The following is a 24,323-nucleotide window of genomic DNA, read 5'->3' as shown; positions in this document are numbered from 1 at the left end:
AGTTGCTTTACAGCCCGGTAAAGAGGATTACGAAACTCAGGTCAGATTAACAGGAAAGGTGGTATGGGGGAAAGAATGTTTCATTTGTGTCAGCAGACATGGATTTTAGCCCCAGGCTGCCTTGCTGGTTTTCACTTATTCAACAAACATTTCTTAAATTTCTCCAGATGAGCGATGAGCGGTGTAATCCTTGCGGCAGGCCCTAAATAAGACCAAGTCCCTGCCCTCACAGTGTGGTGGTGAGGGTGAGGAAGACATGTGACAGTCAGGGAATATGGGAGATACAATGTGATTGGCAATATGATAATGGCACACACAGGGCACATGGAGATTCTAAATCAGACTATGGATTTTGGGAAAGTTTCCGGAAAGAGAAAGATTTTTTCAAGTGTTGAAGGATGAATGAGTGATGGGTAGAGGAGATTGATTGAGAAAAGCATGATAGGTAGAGGGACTATCATGTGAAGGCGTTACGTACCATAAAATGGAAGATTGCATTTGAGAACTAAAGGCTCAGCTGTAATGGTAGCTGTGGCCAGAACTGAAGTTAGAGAAGTAGGCTAGAACTACCTTGCAAAGGGCCTTATGGAAATATGATTTAGTGCTTCAGAGCAGACGTTTAGAAATCAGACAGAACTGAGTTCGAATCCCAGCTCTGGTAGTTAGCAGCCACATAGCTAACTGATTTTTTTTTTTTTTAAACTCTAAGTCTTGGTTTCCTTAGCATAGTGTCTAGCTCTATCATTTATCTATTGCTGCCTAAGAAATTATCCCAAACCATCACACATTTATTAAATTCTCAGTTTCTGAGACCCACAGTGGGTCCAGAATCTGGTCCTCTGCTTCAGGATCTCCACAAGGCTGCAGTCTAAGTGTCAGCCAGAGATGAGGTGTCATCTCAGAACATGACTGGAGAAGGATCCATTTCCAAGCTCCCTTACATGGTTGTGGGCAGAATTCAGTGTCTTCCTGGCCATTGGCCAGAGGCTGCTCTCAGTTCCTTGCCATGTGGGCCTCCCCAAGATAACAGCTTGCTTCATCAGAGTCAGTAAGAGAGAATCTGTGGCCAAGACAGATGTAGCCTAAACACTAAAGTGACTTCTCAACACTATTGCCACATTTTATAGGTTAAAAGTCATCAGGCCAGACTACACTCCAGGGGAGAGGATTTTAAAAGGAAATGAGCACCATGAAACGGGGATCTTTGGGAGTCATTTTAGGCCACTAGCCTATAGATGGTAGCTTATATTACCACCAAATAAATGTTAGCGATTTTTATTATGCTCAATTGAGAGATTTGGAAAACCTAGAGAAAGCTGGTGAAGGATTTTATATCAAAGAGTAACTTTAGCTGATTTTGGCTAGGTCAAATCATGTCATGTCTTTGAGCCTTCATTTTCTCCTCAGTACAGTGAAAATACCTACTTCCCATAGAAATGAGAACATACATGTGCAAGTATAAATACATTTTTGTAACAACAAGCATACAACTCATCACAGTCAGAGGAAGCTAACTGCTTTGGGCCAGTTTTCCATTTTGTGTTGATACTGTGAGACTCACCGTCTGATATCTTCAAAGTTTTCAGGGCTTGGCCCTCTGGGCCCAGAAGGATTTGTATAACTGGAATAAACACCCACAAAAAGAAATTTGTCTTTTGAACATCCCTTAAGGCATTTCTAAGGGTTTGCTTTTTTCCCCCTTCTTTTTAAATACCTTTGCTTCCAAGGACCCCATGGGGGCTAGAGAGAGAAAACAGACTATCTGGGAAATTTCAAGCTCTTGATAATAAAAGTGGTAATAAAATCTCATCTAGCTCCTGATGCTTCACATAGGGTTTGTTTGTGGTTTATGGGGTTCCCCCACATCTAGCAGCTGGTTTCCAGTCCCAGGGAGCGACTCAGGTTACTACCCTCTTGCCCACCCCAAGGCCAACCCCTGTGCCCACAAGGCAGCCGGTGAGAGACGGAAGGTACCCCCCCCCCCCCCCCCCGGCTCCCTAGCGCCACGCCCATTTCCGCTTGGTGCCCAAATGGGATGCTTCATTCCATGCCCCACGTGGAGCGGATCACACACAGTCGTGTTTCACGGTTTTCCCAAGTGCTGTTTTCCCTGGGAAAGGTACACAGCGCTCTCTTGACCCAGACGCAGACGCAGACGCAGACGCAGACCCAGGCCGGTGGGCATTTCGGCTGGGTAGCCCAGTCTTCCCAGGTGGTAGCCTCTGGATGGGGGTCGGAACTTAGGAATTAGAACCCCCACCCCTGCACTCCACCCCCGCCCCCAGCCTTCATTCCGGCTTCACACAAAGGCGCGCTTCTCGGCAGGGCGTCTCTGGGTGGAGCAAGGGAGTTGCGGCCGCGACAGTGCCTCGAGAGCAGGGGCACCCGGGACTCCACCCCCACACCCAGGTCCTGCCAGCCTGGCGGGGCTGCACACGCCGCTGCGGGGATCCCCCTTGGCGCGGAGCTCCCCGCCCCTGCAGCGCCGCTGGCCTCGGACTTCGCGGGCCATTTGGTCTCGGGGGAGGGGCTCGCCGACCCTAGCGGAGCAGTCCCCGCAGGAGGGCGGGAGCGAGCCCGGCAGCTCTCGGGTTGCGGAGGCAAGAGGCGGAGCAGCACTCCGGGCAGCCCCGGCCCGAGGCTTCTACCTCGCCAGCCCCGCCGCTCCGGCGACCGCTGCCGCGGAAAACTTTTAATAAGAACCAGATGTCGAACTTTCCCCGAGCCGGTGATTGGGCCCCTGCCGGGGGCCGCAGCCAATCAGCGCGCTGGGAGGGCCCGGAGTCCCGGCCCACCCGGGCGCCCGCGGGGATCCAGGTTGCAGGCTGGCGCGGCGCAGCTAGCGGACCGGCGGGCCTGGCGGGCCGGGCGGGGACGCGCTCTGCAGCGGGGCAGCCCAGGAGCCGAGCCAGCATGCGGGGGGACCGGGCAGCCCGGCGACTGGCGCTGCCGCCGCTGCCGCCGCTGCCGCCGCCGCCACTGCTGCTGCTGCTGCTGCTGGCCCGGGCTGCGGCGCTGCACCCAGGCGAGCTCTTCCCCTACGGGCAGTCGCGGGGGGACCAGCTCCTGCAGGAAGGCGACGACGAAAGCTCAGCCGCGGTGAAGCTGGCGAGTCCCCTGCACTTCTACGAAGCCCAGTTCAGCTACCTCTACGTAAGTCCATCCCCCGCTTGGTGTGGAAACCGGCAGATTTCTCGCAGCTTCTTCCCACGGGTCGATGTAGTGTGGATCTCCCCGAACCCCTGTTTTCCAAGGGGAGGAAATAAATAGAACGCACGCCGGGCTGTCCCCGAGCGCCCCCGGGGTGGGACCTGGCTTTGCAGCGATGCTGCTGACCTGCTTGCTTTGCTTTACCTCGAGAGGAAGGGCATTAATTCAGACCCACAGATTCGCAGCCACACAAGCGTCCCAGGCAGGAAAGGAGGTGGGGATGCTGGGGCGGCCAGTGGGATTTCCAGGAAGGACCGCGAGCAGGCTGCGCGCTTCTGCAGAGCCGGCCGGTCCCCCCTCGGACCCGGAGGTTTTCTCCCGCGCTGTGCGGGAAGTGGGAAGACACGTGGACCAGAAGTTTTAGGGGATTCCTGGACCCATCGCACCGCGCTGTGGGTTGGGGTGGCGGGTGGGACGTCGGCTGCAGTGGCGCTGGTCGCCCTGAATCCGGAGGCCGGTTCCCAGAGGGTGGAGAGGGGGGAGCGTCAGGCCCCCGGGCCGTTGCCTTCCCTCCGTGCGCAGCAGGGTGGCCGCCCGTGGGCCTCCTGCCGCGAACGCGAGCGTCACCTTCTGTCCCCCTCCTCCCACAGGTGGGCACCAACGGCATCATCTCCACTCAGGACTTCCCTAGGGAGACCCAGTACGTGGACGATGACTTCCCCACAGACTTTCCGGCCATCGCCCCCTTCTTGGCGGACATCGACACGAGCCAGGGCAGGGGCCGGGTCCTGTACCGTGAGGACACGTCCCTGGCCGTGCTGGGCCAGGCCGCCCGCTACGTGCGCGCAGGCTTCCCGCGCACCGCGGCGCGCTTCACCCCCACTCACGCCTTCCTGGCCACCTGGGAGCAGGTGGGCGCCTACGAGGAGGCCACCAGCCGGGCGCCGCCCTCAGGAGAGGTGAGCGACCCGGGGTGCTTGGCCGCTGGGCCAGCGGAGGGGTGGGCTTGAATTCTGGGCTGGACCCCCGGCCCGGGTTTGGAGCTGCTCCCGTGCTGAGCCTGAGGGATGGGCGGGTGGCCCAGGGCTGACGTGGCTTGGAAGCGAAGAAGGCTGTTTTCTCCAGGGGTCCTCTAAGGTGGACCTGAGGGTGACTGCTTCAAGCAAGGCAGTATGAGGGCCCAGCCCAGATGCGGAAGGCCCTCCGAACACAAGGAGGTTCACTGTTAGGTTGTTTATATTTTTAGAGTCACCTCTAAGTATCTAAGAATTATTTCTAATTATATGTTCATTGAAGGAAAACATCAGCAAATACAGGCAATTTAAAAAAGAACAACCATCCATTTTCCCACCACTCAAAGATAATCACTGTTAAACATTTTCATTTCTATATTCCAGAGTTCTTTTTTTCCTATTGATATCTGTATTTATCTGTCGCTGTCTGTTAACACTAACGGGTTCACACAGCACGTACTGTTTTATAAACGATTTTTTTCCCACTAAATAGTATATTGTGAGTATGTTTCAATAGAATCATCTATACTATTTGCATAATATTGCACCCAGTGAATTTGCCACTGAGTCCAGGGGTCATTAAGGTTATTTCCAATTTTTCATCATTATAAATAATTTTATGAAGCACTTTTTTTTTTTTAAACTAAACATTTCCACATGTCCTTACTTGATATTCCAGGAAGTGGAATTGGTAGGCCACAGAGGATATACTTTTTATAAAGGTTCTTGATAGCTTTTGCCAAATGCCCTGCATACATCAGTTTACATGCTCCCTAGTTTGTAAGAGACTGTCCTCCATTTGTTTTATAGTCTCTACCTGAGAAGGTAAAACAACCCAAGCTCCCAGTCTTTAGATTTGGCAGCAACATTTAAGGTACTCTAAATGGGGGAGCCCGGGTGGCTCAGTGGTTTAGTGCCTGCCTTCAGTCCAGGGCATGGTCCTGGAGTCCCGGGATCAAGTCCCACATCGGGCTCCCTGCATGGAGTCTGCTTCTCCCTCCACCTGTGTCTCTGCCTCTCTCTCTCTGCGTCTCTCATGAATAAATAAATAAAATCTTTAAAAAAAATAAATAAAGTACTCTAAATGGACATCGGGTGGAACCAGGGTAGCTTGGCAAATGGGGAACTGCCTCATTCCTGGAATAGTTAAGGTTTTCCTCCCGTGAAATTAGGCGGAATCTAAAATGTCATACTCGAAGGGCTGAAACTCTTATAATTTATCTCTATTTTAACTCATCAGAGTGCTTCTAAGTTATAGAAAGATGGCATATATCCTCCCTAGAAGATTAAGTAGCTTGCTCACTCTCACTGAATCGTTCAAGAAGATGGCCATTCTTGTTTTGTGTTCAAAAAAGAAAAGAAAAATAAGAAAAATATTCCCAAAAGATATCTAAGAAGACCTAGAAATAAAAGATATTTGAATTTGTGATTTTTTTGACATTCATTTTTTTTTTGTCAGGCAGCATTTAGTTTTGTTTTTTGAGTAACTTTTTTTTTTACAGTTGTGGGTTTGACATTTCAGTTATTCAGGGCAACAGAATACACTCAATTTGAACAAATATATTGGGCACTTCCCTTTTGCAGTGCATTGGGCTAGGTGGAGGGCTGGAGAAAGATGAATGAGAAAGGGCTCTCCATTATTATGTTACATTCATTCATTCATTTTTGTATATAAGTTTTAAAAACATACTTAAAATTAGTGGTGCCTGCTTGGCTCAGTCAGTTGAGCTATGGACTCTTGATTTGGGCTCAGGTCATGATCTCAGGGTCCTGAGATCAAGCCTGGTGTCAGGTTCCTGGCTCAGCAGGGAATGTTTCCCCTCCCTTCCTCCCTTCCTCTGCCCCTCCCCCAGCTTGTGTGTGTGCTTGTGTGCTTGTATTCTCTCTCTCTCTCTCAAATAAATAAATAAATAAATACTAAAAAATTAAATTAAATATAACATACTTATAGTAAAAACTTAAAAAATAAGCATTATTTATAATTATAATTAGCAGAGGTTACCACTCCTAATAGCTTATTGTTTTCTGTCAATCTTTTTTTGTAGACATATATCTTATATGTGGTATATTCATATAAATGTGTGTATAAGTCATTTATATTTAAATATAGTTAAGATTTATTCATCCAGCAAATTGTACACTTACTATAGTTCAGAACTGGTACAGATACAGTGAAAGGATCTCATAGTTTAGTGGAGACATTGATTATGTTCAAATGGTAAGTGCAGTAGCATCTTCACTTGGAGACTAACTCTGCTACTTCCTGGTTAGGGAACTCAATCTGGGAAGGTTTTAATGAAGAAGCAGTTTTGAATCTGAGTTGAGCATAGTGGAACAGTCTCCAAAGAAATAGCATGTGACATATTACCCATGTTCTGTAAAGTATAATGTGTTTTGGGCATTGCATGTGGTACATTATTACTGAATAGGAAGGGTGTTTAGGCATGAGGATGAAAAGGCCATGGGGTGGGGGCAGATCATGCTCTTCTGGGAGTTTGGACTTGTTTCTTTGGCAGTGGACAGGTTTTGAAGAATTTTAAGCAAGGGATTGAATTTCTTTTTCCCCAGAGTTATTTTTTGTCTATATTGAAAAGGTAAGGGCTCACAGGAAAGACTACTAAGACAATTATTATATATGTTGTATATTCAAGCTACCTAGTTAATTCTTAAAACCATTATTTTATCATATTGTCTTCCCACAACAATCCTACAAGATAAGTACAAGAATTACTGTTTGCATTTCACAGATAATGGCAAATAGAAGATAATGCAATTGTCCAGAATTCTGCTTTTAATGAGGCAAAGGTCAGTTTAGAATACACATTTGATTCCTAGTTTTTTTATTGCCTTTATTTTTAAGTAATCTCTACACCCAGTGTGGAGCTTAAACTCATGACCCCAAGATCAAGAATTGTATGCTCTACCAACTGAGCCAGCCAGGTGCCTGTTTTGTTTGTTTTTTGTTTGTTTGTTTTCTTATTGCTTTTAGCCCAGATTTTTTCATGCAAGACCCATTTTCTTGGCTCAAGTAATGTAGGTGGACACAATGATAATTGTGCTTTTCCCAAAGACTTCCAATAAATAAGGCTTGATGTGATCTTAGTATCAGAAGAGTACTTGGCATCATATTTCATTCAAAGGAAAAATGGACTTGCAATGAAATTGGCTGGCAAGGATGCTGTTGATACCTTAATACTTCCAAATTAGCATTCCAGTGCTCTGAATTCAGCTGCACCTGTCTTACTTTTTCAACAATATAAAGATGAAGTTGAGTTGAGTGAGAGGAGTCAGAGAGATGAACAGTTGTACAGAAGTGCTGGGATGGTGAAATCACACTAGAGCTTTAAGATTTCATTTTTTCACAGCTTATTTGAAACCAAAAATTACAATACAGAAAAGGTGACTTCGTTACTTATTGTTTCAATTTCGCCTGTAGCCTGGGAATACTGCTCTTTCACCCACCTTTCAGGGTGGTTGTGAAGACAATGACAATACAAAAACAGTTTGAAAGAAGATGTGGGTTGTGAAAGGTTAGCAGTGGCTTTGGAAGCAATGACTTAGCTTCATTCTTAGATTCCGAAGCTGTAAAATGGGGGACAAATGCCTACCTTACAGGACTGTAGTCAGAATTAACTAAAGTGACGTTTTTAAGTAGTCATTGTATTCTTTTAGACCTAGTGGATGTGGCTGCTCAGCCAATCTGTGTTCCTATATGTTGGCATGATAGGGGCAGATTCTGGTTTTTAAATTTCTCTATCTTGTAAGGACTCAGTGATGTAAGGCCTTTACATTAGAACTCTTTAAATATTAGGTTTTCTGAACTACAACTTCTGTTTGATCTCTTTTGGGTGGCAACTACGGGAAGATTTGTAGATTCCAGCTCTCTTTTCTAGTTAAAATCATTCTTCAGATATTGCCATATGCTGAGTTGGCTTCAGAATTTGTTTCATTTCAAAAGAAGATAAGGGTTCTGTTTGGAGAGAGGATGTTTTTTCAATTACCCATATTGAAGGTTCTTCAGAATACTTTAAAGAGCTCTGTGATTTGAGTTCTTATTTTAATAGTTCTTTGGAGATAGATTTTGGCAAGCATTCATCTGCCTTGCCTGAAGGGCTGTGTGAGTTCTACGTGGCTTTCTTAAACCTTGACACACTAACCCCTGTTTATCTGGGAAACTTGAAGATACCAGAGGAACAGGCATCTTTACCATTTAAAACTATTTCAGTTGTTGCCCTTCCTCTCCATGGATATTCACGGGGGGTATGACAAGATGTTGTACCTGATGTTGCAGGAATGGCAAAGTGTAACTGCAACTAAAAACAAAATGGATAAATATGGGGTGCCTCAGTGGCTCCGTTGGTTAAGCATCCAACTCTTGATTTCAGCTCAGGTCCTGATCTCAGGGTCGTGAGATCTACCTCGTTGGGTGCTTTGGATGTGTAGCGTGCTTAAGATTCTCTCCTTCCCTCTGGCTCTCTTTAAAAAAAAAAAAAAAAAAAAAAGGAACAAATAGTGTTTATCAGTTCAGTTGATCTGAGACTCCTCAACTGTCATAGGTACCTCACAGGGCAAAGAAGTCACAGTATTGACCTTCAAAGAACTTGTTGACAGAGACATAAAGAGGACTGCTGTTTACTTCAGCTGTGGTTTGCAGGGAGGGAGAGAATTGTTTTGTTGTTGTTGGATGGATGGGAGTTATGGAGAACTGGTCACACAGATCTTTGTGATATGCGGATTGTTTTGTTGACCTTGAATGTCAGTTGAGCTGAAAGGGCTGAAAGAATGGATCTCAAGAATGAAGCAGCAGGAGAAAATGTTCTAAGCAAGGCCTTGTTCTGGGAGCAGGCTGAGAGAGCTGAGGTAGGAGACATGGATGGAGTCATGGAGCCGTCACACATGAACGGAAGTCCATCGGGACTAGAGGGTGTTGACTTGTTTCAAGGGATGATTGTCGTTGATGGAGGGTGGTGAATCCACAGAGAGAATGAGAGGTAGAAGGACTTCATTGTAGCTTTTTGACTTTTGGAGCTGAAGTCCAGAAGATGGGAGGTCTGGGTCTATCCGAAAACATTTAACCTGAGGCTAAGACATAGCTGTGAAGATGTGCTGAATAGAGACATATATGGAAATTGGTTCATGAAATGTTTAAGCTTTCCTAAGGACTAAGAGTCAGGAAGGATGTCACGTTAGAGACAAGAACATATATCTTTGAATTTTGGGCAGGATCTGTAGGATTTAGGGCATAAAAAAATGAATGAGGGGAAATCATGCATGTGACAGCAACATACAGGTACTGGGAGGTGGAGAATTAAAGTAAGGGATGGAGGTTAGTGCTCACACCAAACACTGGAGGCCAGAAGTCAGTGATGCTACCACTGTAGAGAACATGTGACCCTAAGGAAGACTGGAAAGAGAACTTTGTGACCCCTGTAGGATTTACCCTACTTCTGAATTTTTATCGTAATCTTTATAAGCCACTATAGGCAAACCTGTTTGAGACAAGGCTGGCACCATTCTGTTTCTTTGCCAAATGGCTGGAAATTAATTAAATGAATTGTAAATTTAGAAGCCTATAAAGTAGCATGTTTTGTATCCCTCAGCCTGGTTCTGCCGAGTGTCAAGTCAACATTGATTGGTGATGTCCCATACCTGAAAGAGAGAGTCAGACCCTGCCTGGTTCCTGCTGACAACTCTGGCTTTTCTCTCTGATAACAGGATGGCAGAAACTTTGAAGCAAGGCAGCCACTGGCCCTGATCCTTTCTGTGCTACTTCTCTTCCCATGAAGGCCCCTCTCTCCTCCCTGGGATCCTGAGGAAGTTGGGAACCGGTGACCCTTTTGTAGGGTTTGGCAGCCCATCTGAGGGTTTATCTTCAGAGACAGAGCATGTGTGGTTCTTGCAAAGGCACTGGTCTCCAGGAATGTGAAGACCTTTCCGGTCTGGAAGCCAGTCGAGGAGTGTTTTGGGAGGAGGAGTCCTTCAGGACTTTAAGAAGTATGCTCTTTAGCAATTAGATGTAGAATTTTGTAGAGCCAAGAGAGAGAACTCTAAAAGTGATCATTTGGTGTGTGGGTGGTTTTTAAACAGCCAAACTCTTTTGGCCTGTACTTTAGTATCATAAATTCTATCTAAAATCCTCCTATTAGCCTTTTTCAGTGGAGACAAGTAGATTAAATACAGCCTTGCCACCTATATAATAAGTGCTTGCCTTAGGGATGGCGTATAAAAGGCATTGAATAAATTTTCATCAAACTGGATTTTTTGACTGACAGAATGAATAAAATAAAGTGCTAAATTCCCAGGCTCCACAGTAAAAGCCAGACACTCCCCTTCACAGCTCTGTTTATTTTCTCCCTCCTCTCCTCCCCCATCCCCTTCAGTTCCTCACAATCCATAGGACCCCCCCCCCCCGCCCTTATCTTACAGAATTTCTCTAAACTTAGAACCAGGGTTCTTCATATCTTACATTTGTTATAGGTAATCAATGCCAGGAGCTTGGAAAGCTTAGCTTGTTACAAGTCCTTTCTCTCTCCTCAAGTACTTTGATTTCCCTAGCTGAAGTTTGTTGATTCTGACCAAAGGAGTACTCTGAAGTTATGGAATCAACGCTAATCAATGACATAGTATGTATTATGTATAGACATACTGCAGAATAGGCTTTGTTTACATTTGGCAGAAGTTATGGTTTCCTAGCTTTGAGAAATTCTAGAAAGCATCTTTTGCCTTTTGTTTCTGGAACCGTCAAACTTTGCTGATGAAACTATCAACAACTGTAAAGATAACAAATATAAAGCCCTCTACCTCCACCATCTTTAAGTGTGTGAGCTTAAAGAGAGAAAGCAGGGGTGCCTGGCTGGCTTAGTCAGTAAAGCATGCGATTCTTTTTAAGATTTTATTTATTTATTCATGAGAGACAGAAAGAGAGAGAGAGAGGCAGGCAGAGACACAGGCAGAAGGAGAAGCAGACTCCATGCAGGGAGCCCAGTGTGGCACACGATCCTGGGACTCCAGGATCACGCCCTGAGCTGAAGGCAGATACTTAACCACTGAGCCACCCAGCCATCCCAAGCATGCGATTCTTGATCTTGGGGTTGTAAGTTTGAGTCCCATGTTGGATGCAGAGATTACTTAAAAATAAAATCTTTAAAAGAAAGCAAAATAAGTTAAGTGTGTCTATGTTAGAGAACAAAAAGAAAGATTGTGTGCTTTTTTTTCTTGAAAAGCATTTAACACCTGAATTGCTGTGTCCTATAAGCAAAATGTCAGAACTATACTTTGAAATTAAGCATTGGAGAAAGGAAGAATAAACATTGGAAGAGTCTGAACACCATATGGGGAAGGGCCCAGGACAGAATGAAATGCAAGGCACTTTCCTATTGTTTGCTATTTTATTTAGTAAGATATGATGTTCTTTTCTGGGGCCTACTTTTGTCTGTCTAGCAAAATGGAGAAATAATACTCCATTTATTTAAAATGTTATTTAAAACATTGTTTCAAATAACATTTCTAAGAGTCACATTATTTAGGAAGTAGTGGTATTTATAAATAGCTCCCAGTTCCCTACCAAATTGTAAAAGGAGAGGGATTTAGTGAGAGAAAGGAGTCCTAAATATAATACCGGTTTAAGATAAGGAAATACCACTAACAGATTACTTGGGGGTATGGATGGAGATAGCATTATATAGGTAAAGGCAAAAAGCGTCTGGCTGAAAATACAAGAATAAATTGAACTTTAAGGAGTGATTTTATGAGGGCCTAGGTGTGGAGTTTGTGGCTAATTCAGACTCCTGGCCTCTCACTCTGGTCTGCTTTGGCTCCTCCTGTGTTTATTAATGTTCACAGGCTGCCTCTGTGATGCCTCCCAGCCTAAGCCTGACACCTCACACACCCTCATCTGGCCTGTACTATCTTCAACAGTAACTGTCCTGAATTCCAGCCATGGCCGTTCCCTTCTAAGTATAAGACTGTCCTGGGCAGAGACTCCCTTCTTTGCTCCATTTTCTTCAGCACCAAGTGTAATGCCTCATGTTTAGTAGGTACTTGGCTGAATTAATGTGCAAGTGAATTAATAAGTGGAGTTTACAAACACAGAAACAGCTAACCAGGCAAGATGGAGGTAAATACTAACCAGAAACACCCACAAAGGTGTTATGGGTGGTCAGAGAACAGAAATAAATCTACAGAGAATCATAGAATACCTCAGAAGGGCAGCATTAGAAGGTTAAGGGGGTTTCCAGACACAGAGAAACATGAGCAAAAATACAGAAGCATTAAAGTATGTTAAAGCACAAAGGGGAATATTACTCAGTGTGATGAAGACCCAGCGGATCTAAACCTGGGGAAAGAGTTTGGGGCAGTTAGAAACCACCTTGAATGGGATGCTAAGGAGTTAGGATGCCTAGTGGTGCAGGGTATGGACTCTAGAGCCGGCTGACCTTAGGCAGATCTGTTAGCCCACATGTCTTGTTTCCTGGTCTGTGAAATGAGAGTCAGATAACTCAGGTGCTGGTGTGAAAAGGCAGATGAAAGAGAAAAGAGAGAGGCTGTGAGAATAGTATGGAGGCTTTTGGTCAGCCGGCCAATGGCTAACACCATGCCTGCCCATAATAGGCATTCAGTAAACGCACAAATGAATGAATGAATGAATGCTCCACATGAGTGCCCAAGGCAGTAAACTAAGACAGCAATTGTGGGAATACACAGGTGAATTTTGGTACTTGCTTTTTTTTTTTTTTTTTTAAGATTTTATTTATTTATTCATGAGAGACACAGAGAGGCAGAGACATAGGCAGAGGGAGCCTGAGGCAGGACTCCATCCCAGGACCCCAGGATCACGACGTGAGCCAAAGGCAGATGCTCAACTGCTGAGCCACCCAGGTGCCTGATACTTGCTCTTAAAGACGGTTGGATGAGAGAAGTTTGAAACCTTAAAAACATTATTTTTGGAACCTATGGTTCTTACCTATGCATATTTCAAGTATTGACCTAAATGATAAAAGAGGATTATGGTAATGATATAGCTTATAAAATTATAACTTGAAGAGGAATTTGAATGGAAAATAATATATAAAAGCAATTTGGAGGAATCCCGAGAAGGTAAGAGACCCTTTATACTTTAATGATGCTTTGCTTGCATTGTTTTTTCTATTCTTATTTAATTAAGAATCTTACCTATTTTTTTTTGTTTGTTTGTTTGTTTGTTTTTCATAGCTGAACACTTTCCAGGCAGTTCTGGCATCTGATGAATCTGATACCTACGCCCTCTTTCTTTACCCTGCCAATGGCCTTCAGTTCTTTGGAACCCGCCCCAAAGAGTCTTACAATGTCCAGCTCGAGCTTCCTGCTCGGGTGGGCTTCTGCAGAGGGGAGACCGATGACCTGAAGAGAGAAGGACCCTATTTCAGCTTGACTAGCACTGAGCAGTCTGTGAAAAATCTCTACCAGTAAGTAACATAGGGCATAAGCCCTTCCCTGTCAGATGTAAGGACCCTTTGCAGCTACCCAAACTTGAGTGGCCATAACACCATTAAATAATATCTTGATGACTTCTTTTTTTCTCTCTATTTAAAGATTCTATTTATTTATTCATGAGAGACACACAGAGAGAGAGAGAGAGAGGCAGAGACACAGGCAGAGGGAGAAGCAGGCTCCCCATTGAAAGCCCAGTGTGAGACTTGATCCCAGGACCCCGGGATCACAACCTGAGCCAAAGGCAGATGTTCAACCACTGAGCCACCCAGGTGCCCCTCTTGGTGGCTGCTAAGGGAGGCTTCAGGTCAAAACCAGGAACTAGATTAGACCCTGGGAGGAGCAAATTCACCAAAATATAAAAGGCTCCCTATCCTTTCTGCCCTATTTGGTACAGACATCAGAAACAGAACAGTGTGTATGTGTTTGCACAGCCACTGAGGCTTGCTATGGAAAACATTGCTCTTGGAGCCACATAAAAATATCCAGTAATATAACAGATTTTTCCAGGTTAATCATTTCACAGGAGGAGATGTTGTGATTTAGTCATTTAGACAGATACACGTTAAAAGTTAAGTCAAGAATAGTGTAATTTGGGGCAAAGGGAAAACCAAACACATTGGTAGCATTCAGAGGTCTCAGGGTTTCCGTACAGCTTCATCAACTGAAACCACACTGGTCGGTTTTCCATGAGGTAGCTGGCACATTCCTGAGACCCATCAGAGGTTTACTCTACTAGTGCAGTAATAAGCCCCTTTGCTCTTTGTCGGTCCACATAGTACCATATCTGGGTTAGCACCAGTTGGTATTTGTTAATTTTAGGGCTTGTGAAAAAAAAATCTTTGCTTTTATTTCTTTCCCAAGTCCGGGTCTAGAAGCCAGGCGGAATACACTGGTTACTTAGCCTCGCCTAACTGCTTTTCCCTTCCATTACATTATTCCTGAGCCCTGGAACACCTTACACTTTTGCATGCCATCTGCTTTGCTCGGCTGCCAGCAAGCAGGCCCTACAACCAAATATGGTTACTTAGAGCTGGCATTTATTGAGAGCTTGTTATTTGCCAAACACCATGTAAAACACTTTCCACAAGTTATCTTAATTAAAACTCACAAGAATCCTAGGAGGTAAGTTCTACTATTTTTCTCAATTTGACAAATGTGCATAGGGAAGTTAGATTGCCTGTGACCTCAGAGTTATTCAGGGGCAAGTTCAAAATTCAAGCACGAGCCTGGAGTTCTGAACTACTTCTTTTGTGCTGAATCCTCGTCTCCTTTCCCAGTCTTATGACCCACCTTGGGCATCTTTAGGTCTCCACCCAGACTGCCTTTAGAAATCCAGTTGTGAGAAAACTTAGCTCTTTGCTTTCTCTTCTATGGTTGGTTGCACCTTCCTCTTCCACTTTTCTACAGATTCTCTTCTCCTCACACATTATTGAGAGATCACAATGGGCCAAACACTTGAAATACAAAGATGTCTGAAACATAGGCCCCGCACACACTAACAACCTGCACTCTGGTAGGGGCGACACACAAACAGATCAACAATTCCAGAGCATTGGAAAGAGTGCCAGCAGTACTCAGGGTACAGGAGGCAATGGGGGCCAAACAACCTGCAGGAAAAAGCAGTTGTGCTTCCCCACTGCGGTGATAAAGACCCTTTGGAACTAGGAGACACATGCACATGCACTCACACACACACACACACACACACACACACACACGCAGCGCTCGCATTTACCTCTGTCAGTGCCTGCCCTCAGTTTGTATTTTTGATGCTTCCTAGAGATCTCCAACTTGCTTGATGAGAACAGAGAAAGATGTGGTACAGAGGGAGGGACTTTTCTTTAGTATAATCCATGATTAACATAAAAAAGAAAGCACAGACTTTAAGCACAAATTACCCAGTATCACTACCCATTTCACGTGATAACCAGTGTTAGTTATTTGAGGACTATAGGACCATGCAGAAACTTTTAAAAACCAATATGGTTCTTTTGCTATCCATGCGACATTTTCCCATTTATCACTATTTTATAGGTATCATTCAGGAAGATACGTGTGTTTTTTCTTTTAATCATTTTAAGACTACAAAACACTGCATCATAGTTATACTATGCCATTAAGATAATAACTTATTGATGAACACTTAACATGTTTTTTTTAATTTTTCTCATTATAAATATCATTGCAGAAACAGCAGAACACAAGTTGCTCAGATTCTCATTTCCACTAACGATAACTTCTTAAGAGTAGAATTGCTGAGAAAAGCTATACACAGTTAAACATTCTGATGAACAGGAACATACTGCCCTTCCAAAATGTCCAGTGTATGTCCTCACAAGATAGAGCTGTGATCAGCAGCTTGTCAATATTTTATTTTATTTATTTATATATTTATAAAGGTTTTTATTTATTTTATTTGAGAGAGAGAGAGCGTGCACAAGCAGGGGGAGGGGCAGTGATAGAGGGAGAAGCAGACTCCCCACTGAGCAGGGAACCCAACAGAGGCCTCCATCCCAGGACTCCAGGATCATGACTTGAGCCCAAGGTAGATGCTTAACTGACTAAGCCACCCAGAAGCCCTCTTTTCAATATTTGTGAATCTGATCAGTGTAAACGTTTATATTCTCACTCTGATTTCTTTGATTAGGAGTATAATAGCTATTTATCTATCTTTGTGACTTCTCTGCCCCTGTCCTTTGCTATTTTCTGTTGGAGTGTTTGCAAAGAGAGCTCGTAAATAAGAAAAAATATAGTGAGTATATTAATCCTTTTATATGATGTGAATATATTTGTCCAGTTGTTCATCTTTAAAGCTATTTACCATCTAGAAGCTGTAAGTTCAGGGTTGGCAAAGTTATTGTTCTCTTCCTTTATGATTTTAGGTCTTTGTTACTCTTAGAAAGTCCTTCTATACCTTCAATTGTAGGAATGTTCCTCAATTTAATATTCTATTTTACTTTTCATTTAAATTTTCAAAAATACACAGAAGAATTGAGGGAATACGTAAATGAACACCCAAAATCTCATCCCCTGGATTTAGAGTTGTTGATATTTCACCATATTCATCTTTTTTTAAGTATTTTAAAGTCAATCCCAACATTAAGGATCCAGGACATCACTAAGTCTCAAAATTATGTACAATAATGTATCATTATTGTTTGTTTGGCAAAGATTTTTAAGCATACATTTTCCCAAGCGTGTTAAAAGTAGAGAAGGCATAAAATACCCCATCATTCCCTATTCGTTTTCAAATAGCCAGATTTTAGACAAAATATGTGAATTTTAGAGATTTCTAATTTGATGGTCTAGCGTTCTGAAACCTAATGTCAAAATTTCAGTATGGTCCTTTTAGTTAGCATGTAGGCCTGGTTCTATTTGGTTTTATACTAGGGAAAACTTTAAATCTGATCTTAATAGCTTTCAGTTTTGAAATAAATTGCTCACCATTGTAGGATGGTGGGTAAGTGGACACTTTTGTTATGTACCGTTTCCTTTTTATTTAGACAGAGCAACCTGGGGATTCCTGGAGTGTGGGCTTTTCATATCGGCAGCACCTCCCCACTGGACAATATCAGGCCAGCCACCATTGGAGGAGACCTTACCAAAGCCCACCCTTCACCTCCCCCAGAGCAGTCCTTCAGGCCTGAGGCAGCCCTGGAAAGTGACTACACTGAGGACAATTTGGATTATTATGATGAGAATGAGGGAGAAGTGGAATACCCCCCGAGTGAACCTGAGGAAGCATGGAATGGCCACAGCAGTATTGACGTTTCCTTCCAGGCGAAGGCTGAGCTGGGACCTGGAGGAGGTGGGATATCTCCACCGGATTCTGTTCCAGCCTCCCCTTTGCCGCCGCATCTGACAGCTAGTGATGGGCAATCCTACCCTGAAACAGAGTCTGCCACCTTGGACCCTCAAACCAAAGAGGGGAGAGTCCTAGAGGGGAGAGATGTTCCAGATTTAAATGGCCGAGTGGAGTCTTCTGAACAGCCAGGGACCAGAGGCCCAGCCCCATCAGAGATAGAAAGCGATTCACTGGATCCTACCCGGGGAACCCCACCTCCCCATCCAGGTAGAGGGGCACCGCTTTCAGAAGAGGATGTTCCTCCAGCCCATCCTGGAGGAAAGGAAGTTCTTCTGAATTACTCCGTGCCAGCTCATACTCCACTGGGTCAGGGGAGGCAAGTGCTAGGTGTGGAAGATGTCATTGGTTCCAGCACGGAGGGTAAGTGCCTGAGAAGACTGGGTGCTGGGATTTCATTTTTAAGATGCTGGTTTGCACAGAGTTGCGATTTTTCTCTCAAGTGAGTTGGTGTGATGTTTAGCAAAATGAAGATTGGAATGGACTTTTAAACCTATGTTTCAGGAGATGGAGTAGCTTTCCTTTGCCAAATAAATCTTGGCAGGCAGATTCTGTTGGAATTTCTTGACCATTAATAATGTTTTCTACAAATGGGCCTCATGAAGCAAGTGGGGAAGAACTAGGTTGCTCGGGCCAGCTATGCTCTCAAGTGTAATGAAGTATTTCAATTTGAAAGTTCAGCAAAGGTGAAACGTTCTGGGGTTTCATAGACATTACAGGGATGAAAGGGTTAAGGCAGTTGTTTTAAGTGACTGGTTATGCTGGCTCAGAGGATCATTCCAGATTCGTACTCCACTATGGGACAACGCGTGTGCTCTTCTTGGTGAGAGATGCCTCGGTGGCGTGTGGGAGAGAGACCCATGGGGAAAGAAAATTGCTAACCACCTGTGTCTTGTCATTTTTGGTTCATGGCTGTGCAGCTGTGGTATTCACCTCCCTGGAGTCTTGTCCTCATTTCATGACTCACTGACCAGAGTGAGGGGCCAGAAAAGAAATGCTGAGAGGAGGCAGTGGTTAATTAATACAGACACGAAGTCATGTCGCCTTCCTTTCCTTGTTAAGACTTGTCACATTGGTTCTTTCTTTCCAATCAGGGATGTAAACATGTGAGTGGGCAACTGAGCCCATTTGTTCCAGGGATTGCTCTTCTGACCTCTAAGAGGAGGAAAGGGGCCAGAGGTGAAAGCATTCTTCAGGACCTCTTTCCCCCTCCCCCCCCCCCACCTTTTCTGTTTCCCATTCTTTTGTAGTAAAAACAAGTCAACCTAGCAAAGAGGGCCTTCTGGGTTCTTCTGCCGTGGTAGGGATCAAGCAAGAATATGTTTGAAGATGTGCCTATTCTAGGAGGAAAGAAACGATTTTGTGATGAAAGTGGCCTCGTGTAATGATTAGAGGGAGAGCTATTGGTGTCAGAGTTAGATTTGAATCCTAGATGCTTTGCTTGCTTGTGCGTTTGCTTGAGGCACTCATGGAACCCCCAAGTCCCTGATTTTTCTTAAATTTGCTGAGGGGACTAAATGAGATAACAAAGTTCTCAGTGTCTGCACTAACTGATCCTTAATAAATTGTGGCTGTTGTTTCTATAGGAGATTTAAAACAGGAGGAATGGGGTGAAGGGATGGCAAGAGACTAGCCAATAGGCTTGTTGAATCACTGTGCTTTATTTTGTGCTGAAGGGCCACATTTCAGTTAAATCCAAGATGTGAATTTTATCGGAAGGCTTCAGAACCTTCACTTCCTTATGACAACCTCCTGACTTTTCAGTGAAAACTCTGTATATCTAAAGAAAATGTAAAGCCAAGTATCAAAGATTCATAGTAAAGGGATTTTGAGGTAAAGATGGAATCCTAAAATGGTCTCTTCCCTTGTGACTTCCTGGCCTGGGAAGAGGTTGGAATATTAAGCAGATCTGTGGAGTGATTTATTAAGGAGTTAAGAAGAAGGGGCTGCACAGCCTGCTTTGAGCTGTGAGAGGTTAAGCTCGCTGCAGTAATAGGGGAGGAGGCTTAAGGAGAGTCAAGAACAGAGGCGGCAGCCATAACCCTTCTGGGGCATGAACTCTGATATTTAGCAGCTGCTGGAGGGCGTTTACTCCTGACGTCTTAAAAATGGCAGAATGCATATGAAAAAGCCGGTTAATACACTACGACATTTAGGGGGGAAAAATCCAACCAGAAACATTTGAACAACAACAAAACAATCAGCAACAGCATGTTAGAAAGCACAGAGAAAGACTTGGAAACTTGAAAGCACAGAGGGAAAATGGGCAAGCTTCTGCTTTCCCCTCAGGTTTTAGGAAGACTGTGTGGCTTATGGGACTATGCAGTTATGACATTTTCTTTTTTCAGATGAAACATTGGCACCCCAGAGGTCTGTGTGGACTTCCTCTGGGACAGCTGGTGGGTGGGGATGGTGGAGACTCACACAGAACATTGCCTACAAGTGCCCAGCTGTGAGCCATCCTGCCTGGCTGTTTCTACTGATGGAGTAGAGAAGCATGGCTTTAGGTGTTAGGTGGACTTGAGCTTGATTCCCAGCTCTGCTGTGTGGTTTTTGGTAAGATGTATACTCTGTTTGAGCCTCATGTTCTTCGGCTATAAAATGGAGGAAATGTAGACCTCATGACGTAGCTGTGAGAATTAAAGTTGAATATGGAAGGCACCAAGCCCATTGCATTTTAATTTCCCCTTTAAACTTAGAAGTCATCTTGCCAAATTAAGATATTAAGATTTAAAGAACCCCCAAATCTCTCTCCCTTTCAATTTTTTCCCCTTAGGGACTCTTTTTAGAGGCTCTTCTTGTTATTGAGAAATCTAGATTCTTTTCAGAACATGTGTACACCACGCAAGAATGTCCCAACCACATTCTAGTTCTGTCCTCAAGTGTATTACTCACTTTGTTCTGTTCTCATAGACCACAGAGCCAGCCATAAAGTGGAAATGCAAGCATCCTGTCTGAGGTGCCTTGTGACTCCAGGGAGCTCCAGTAGCTTGTCGACAACCCAGAAAGTTACATGAGCACCTACTGCATGTCCTTCTCTGACTGAAACACTAGTAGAAGTTTTGCCTGGCATTTACATACCCAGTGGGTTGCTAAGTGGAACTTGCTTTAGTTTGTGCTGCCAGGGTCACTCTTCTGAGCTTCCCTGTGAGGTAGATACTCTTATTGTTCCCATGTTACAGAGAAACTGAAGCCTGGAAATACTGAGCGATTTGTCTGAGTAAGAGGCAAGGAAGCCATGGAAGGATTGGCACAGGTGGTAAGGTAACAGAGCAGAAGGTAGCCCTACGTGTCCCTGCGGTCTGGGAAGTCTTTGTGACGGAGGAGGGCCTTGAGCTGGACCATGGGCTCAGGGTCTGAGAAGGAAACTGGGGAAACAGTCTGCACAGAGGACTGACAAGTATGGAGATGGAGAGAGAGATGATGAGGGGGTGGGTGAGAGAGGTCAGAATTACAGCTGACCGGGTCTGCCTGTGTGGTGGGGAGCAGGGGTCATGACTTCCAGAGCTCTTAGATATTCTTACACCTGCTGAGGTGGTGCTACCAGGAGCTTCATCTAGCCTCAGTCTGCATGGTGAATTAGAAAGGGGAGGGACACCCGGCTTTCAAAACCTACTCATACAGACTCCATTGTGGGATCCTCGTGTTCCTACTTAGATGGCAGTCGAGCTGGGAAAGCCCAGGCTGTCACAGGGATTTCCCTGTGGCTTTTAGTCCAACCCGACTTTTGGCTTTGGGAAAGGCTGCAAGAATGTGTTACTCATGCAGCTTCCACCTCAGGATGAATTAGAACAGGCTCTGCCTCCCCATCCGACCTTCCAGAGGAGAAAGCGTCTCTCCTGGGTACACCTCCAGGGTGCTCAGGGTCTGTGAACACCAAGGCCTCCCATACCAGTGAAGACACCTGCAAGGGAGAGCCTGCTGGTGATCCTAATAACTGTTTGTCCAAGCAGCATCGCTACACCACACACACACACACACACACACACACACACACACAAAATAAACACACATGAAAACTGGAGGAAAAAGCATGCCACTGTTTTTCATTTACAAAGTTGGATGTGGTTTTTCTTACTAATCATTCTTCAAGGCAGGGAAACAGGAAGATCTTTCCTTTAGTGAAAATGTGGGTCCTTTTTTGAGCAGTGAAAGCTGTCAAAAGTAAAAGTCATGCCAGCTGCCAGGGGCAGCCCCATGCCGGGAGCCCTCTGTCCCCTCTCTTCTCGCACACTGTGCCTGGAGCCTGCCCACTGTCCCCTTCCACGTGGCTCCGTCAGAGCTCTTAGAGAAGGGGGCAGGCCAGGCCCAAGGCTGAAAACAGGTGCTTAAATGTTGCTGGCAAAAGGAAAAGTGAAGGACAGATCCAAAGCAGTGCAGAGAAGTTTCCATATGCGTGAGTAACTTCCAATTAGGACACATCTCAAGTACTTTGGTAATGCCTTTGCTTCTTTTCTCTTATGTATCCCCGCCCCATTTTTCTTTCTATTAAGGATATGAGTAAAGAAGCATTAAATGAGGATCCCTGGGTGGCGCAGAGGTTTGGCGCCTGCCTTTGGCCCAGGGCGCGATCCTGGAGACCAGGGATGGAATCCCACATCGGGCTCCCGGTGCATGGAGCCTGCTTCTCCCTCTGCTTCTCCCTCTGCTTCTCCCTCTGCCTGTGTCTCTGCCTCTCTCTCACTCTCTCTCTCTGTGACTATCATAAAAAAAAAAAAAAAAGAAGCATTAAATGGGAAAAAGAAATGATGTAAAAGTCCTCATGTGACGATTGCTTCAGCTACTGTCTAACCAATTAACAAAGCCTTTGCAAACTGATCACATCAAAACTGGCTGGCCTCCATCCTCCTGCTGTACCCTGAGTCACCAGCAGACTTGACTCTACTGTTCTGACTCTTTGGGACAGGTGCTTCCAGGCAGAGAGTGGGTCCCAGGAGGGTCTGGAAGACAGCCTGTGGGTAAATTCAGGAGACAGGAGGCCATGGAAGAAAAATGATTTATTAATATATGGACTCTAGTCCACTTGCCTCTGATTCACCTGGGTCTTTCTTTAAAATGCCACTTTCCACACCCCTTCTCCACCTCCTGAACCAGAATCTGCATTTTTAAACCAGGGTCCCTGGGTGATTCCAAAGGCCACACTTGAGTACTGCCTGGTGTAATAGAGCATGGGACTTAGAGCCAGAAGACCATATTTCCATGGGCCTTAATTTTCTCATCTGTAAAATGGAGATGATATCTATTTACCAGAATAGAAAGAAGTGTGAAAATATATCCAAAATTGATGTGGAGAAGCATATAAATGATGACTGAAAGAGAAAACTGCCACTTTGTTTTGGGACATGCTCATCACACATCTCATCCAGTTGAGATTCAGACATTGACTCTATACCTTCAAGTAGTTCAGCATCTTTGGATCTCTCTGCATTTCCCATAGAAATTTGGCTTGAGGTTGATAGCTGCATGTGGGATCCTGTTTCTAGGTCCATTTCTGCCTTTTCTTCAGGGAGGGGATTTGGCTTCGAGGCTTCTGGATTCCCTCCACTAAAGGATCTTCACTTTGCATGCTTGTGGATCTGGGCCTGAGTGGGCAATAAGCACCGAGTCCTCCTGCTCAGCTGGCCAGGAATGAACGTGAGAGCATTCCCTGAAATCCCACCACCCCAGGAGCTGCTGTCAGATGAAATTCATTTACCACGCACGTTAATGAGCATTCTCTAGCTCTGAAATGGAAAATTTACAGATGTCCCGAAGGTCATTACCTATGGGCATAAGAACCACCTGGGGAGTGGTGCAGGTGCAGATACCTGGGCTCCACCCCTAGAGCCTGAATTGGTAGGGCTAAGATGTGCCCTGGGAATTGGCATTTTTAACAAGCCCTCCAGGTGATTGTGATGCAGTGATCCCCCTTCCCCAACCCACAGTGAAATGCCAGCTCTCCTTCTGCCTGGTTGAATGGTGCCCTGCTGAGGCTCTAAGTCCTGTGGGAGGGAGCAGAGCTTCCCTGATGCCTCCAAGCTGTTGCTTGAATGGATCCCTCACAAGCCTGCCCCACCACGGTGCCCCTGTCTCAGGAGACGGCAGCTCACCGAGATGTGAAGGTCACCATAGACATCTCTCTGTCTTCTCTTTCTCCCTTGCTCTTGCCTTCTCTCCCTTTCTGCCCTTGTTCTCTGCTCCATCCAACCCATCAGCAAACCCTGTCAGCTCCATCTTCAAAATATTCCATATCTGGGCCCTCTCCTCTCCAACAGCACTTCCAACTGCTGGCACCCACTTACTGGCTCGTTCTCTGAGGTATCCTTAAGTCTGATGTCGTCACTCCTCTGCTCTGGACAGCTCAGTGGCTCCCCTTCTCACTTGGACTGAGGCCCAGCTCCATCCTATGACCTGCGGGGGCCCTCCATCAACTGGCCCATACATCCCCAGCCTTCTCTCACTGCCCCTGCTCCTCTCCCAGCGCCCCCGTGTCCTGCTGATAGTGTCCCTGCCTCCAGCCTCTGCCCGGAGGTACCCCCCCTTCTCCCATGGTCTTCTCTGATCCTGCTGTTCTAAAGAACAAAGTCCCCTTCCCATCAGCCCTCTTGACCTTCCCTAAGATTCTGCACAACTCTTAATCAACATCTGTGCTAAATAATTTACCTGTCTGTTCACTGCTGCCTAGGAGAATGTAAGCTTCAGTACAAATGTTTGTCTGCTGTGTCTCTAATTCCTAGAACAGAGCCAGGCCCTTAGTGAGTGCTCACATTATTTTTTAAAGATTTTATTTATTCATGAGAGACCCAGAGAGAGAGGCAGAGACAAAAGCAGAGGGAGAAGCAGGCTCC

The 24,323-nt window shown here is 45.2% G+C and overlaps 1 protein-coding gene across 2 annotated transcripts in view; it reads left to right on the top strand.

The window, feature by feature from the left end:
- The first annotated feature begins 2,691 nt into the window (after positions 1–2,691).
- Positions 2,692–24,323, top strand: part of NID2 (nidogen 2) — a 61,171-nt gene continuing 39,539 nt past the window's right edge. For both annotated transcript variants that reach the window (XM_072838554.1, XM_072838555.1), the window contains exons 1-4: positions 2,692–3,153; positions 3,801–4,109; positions 13,374–13,606; positions 17,138–17,859. In XM_072838554.1, coding sequence (XP_072694655.1) covers positions 2,707–3,153; positions 3,801–4,109; positions 13,374–13,606; positions 17,138–17,859 — 1,711 coding nt within the window. In that variant the 5' untranslated portion in view covers positions 2,692–2,706. The remainder of the gene's footprint in view (positions 3,154–3,800; positions 4,110–13,373; positions 13,607–17,137; positions 17,860–24,323) is intronic.

The sequence above is a fragment of the Canis lupus genome, chromosome 9 (genome assembly GCF_048164855.1).
Source record: "Canis lupus baileyi chromosome 9, mCanLup2.hap1, whole genome shotgun sequence".
Lineage (NCBI taxonomy): Eukaryota > Metazoa > Chordata > Mammalia > Carnivora > Canidae > Canis > Canis lupus.
Note: the sequence above shows the minus strand (reverse complement) of the source record. Positions and strands in the feature narration are given on the sequence as shown.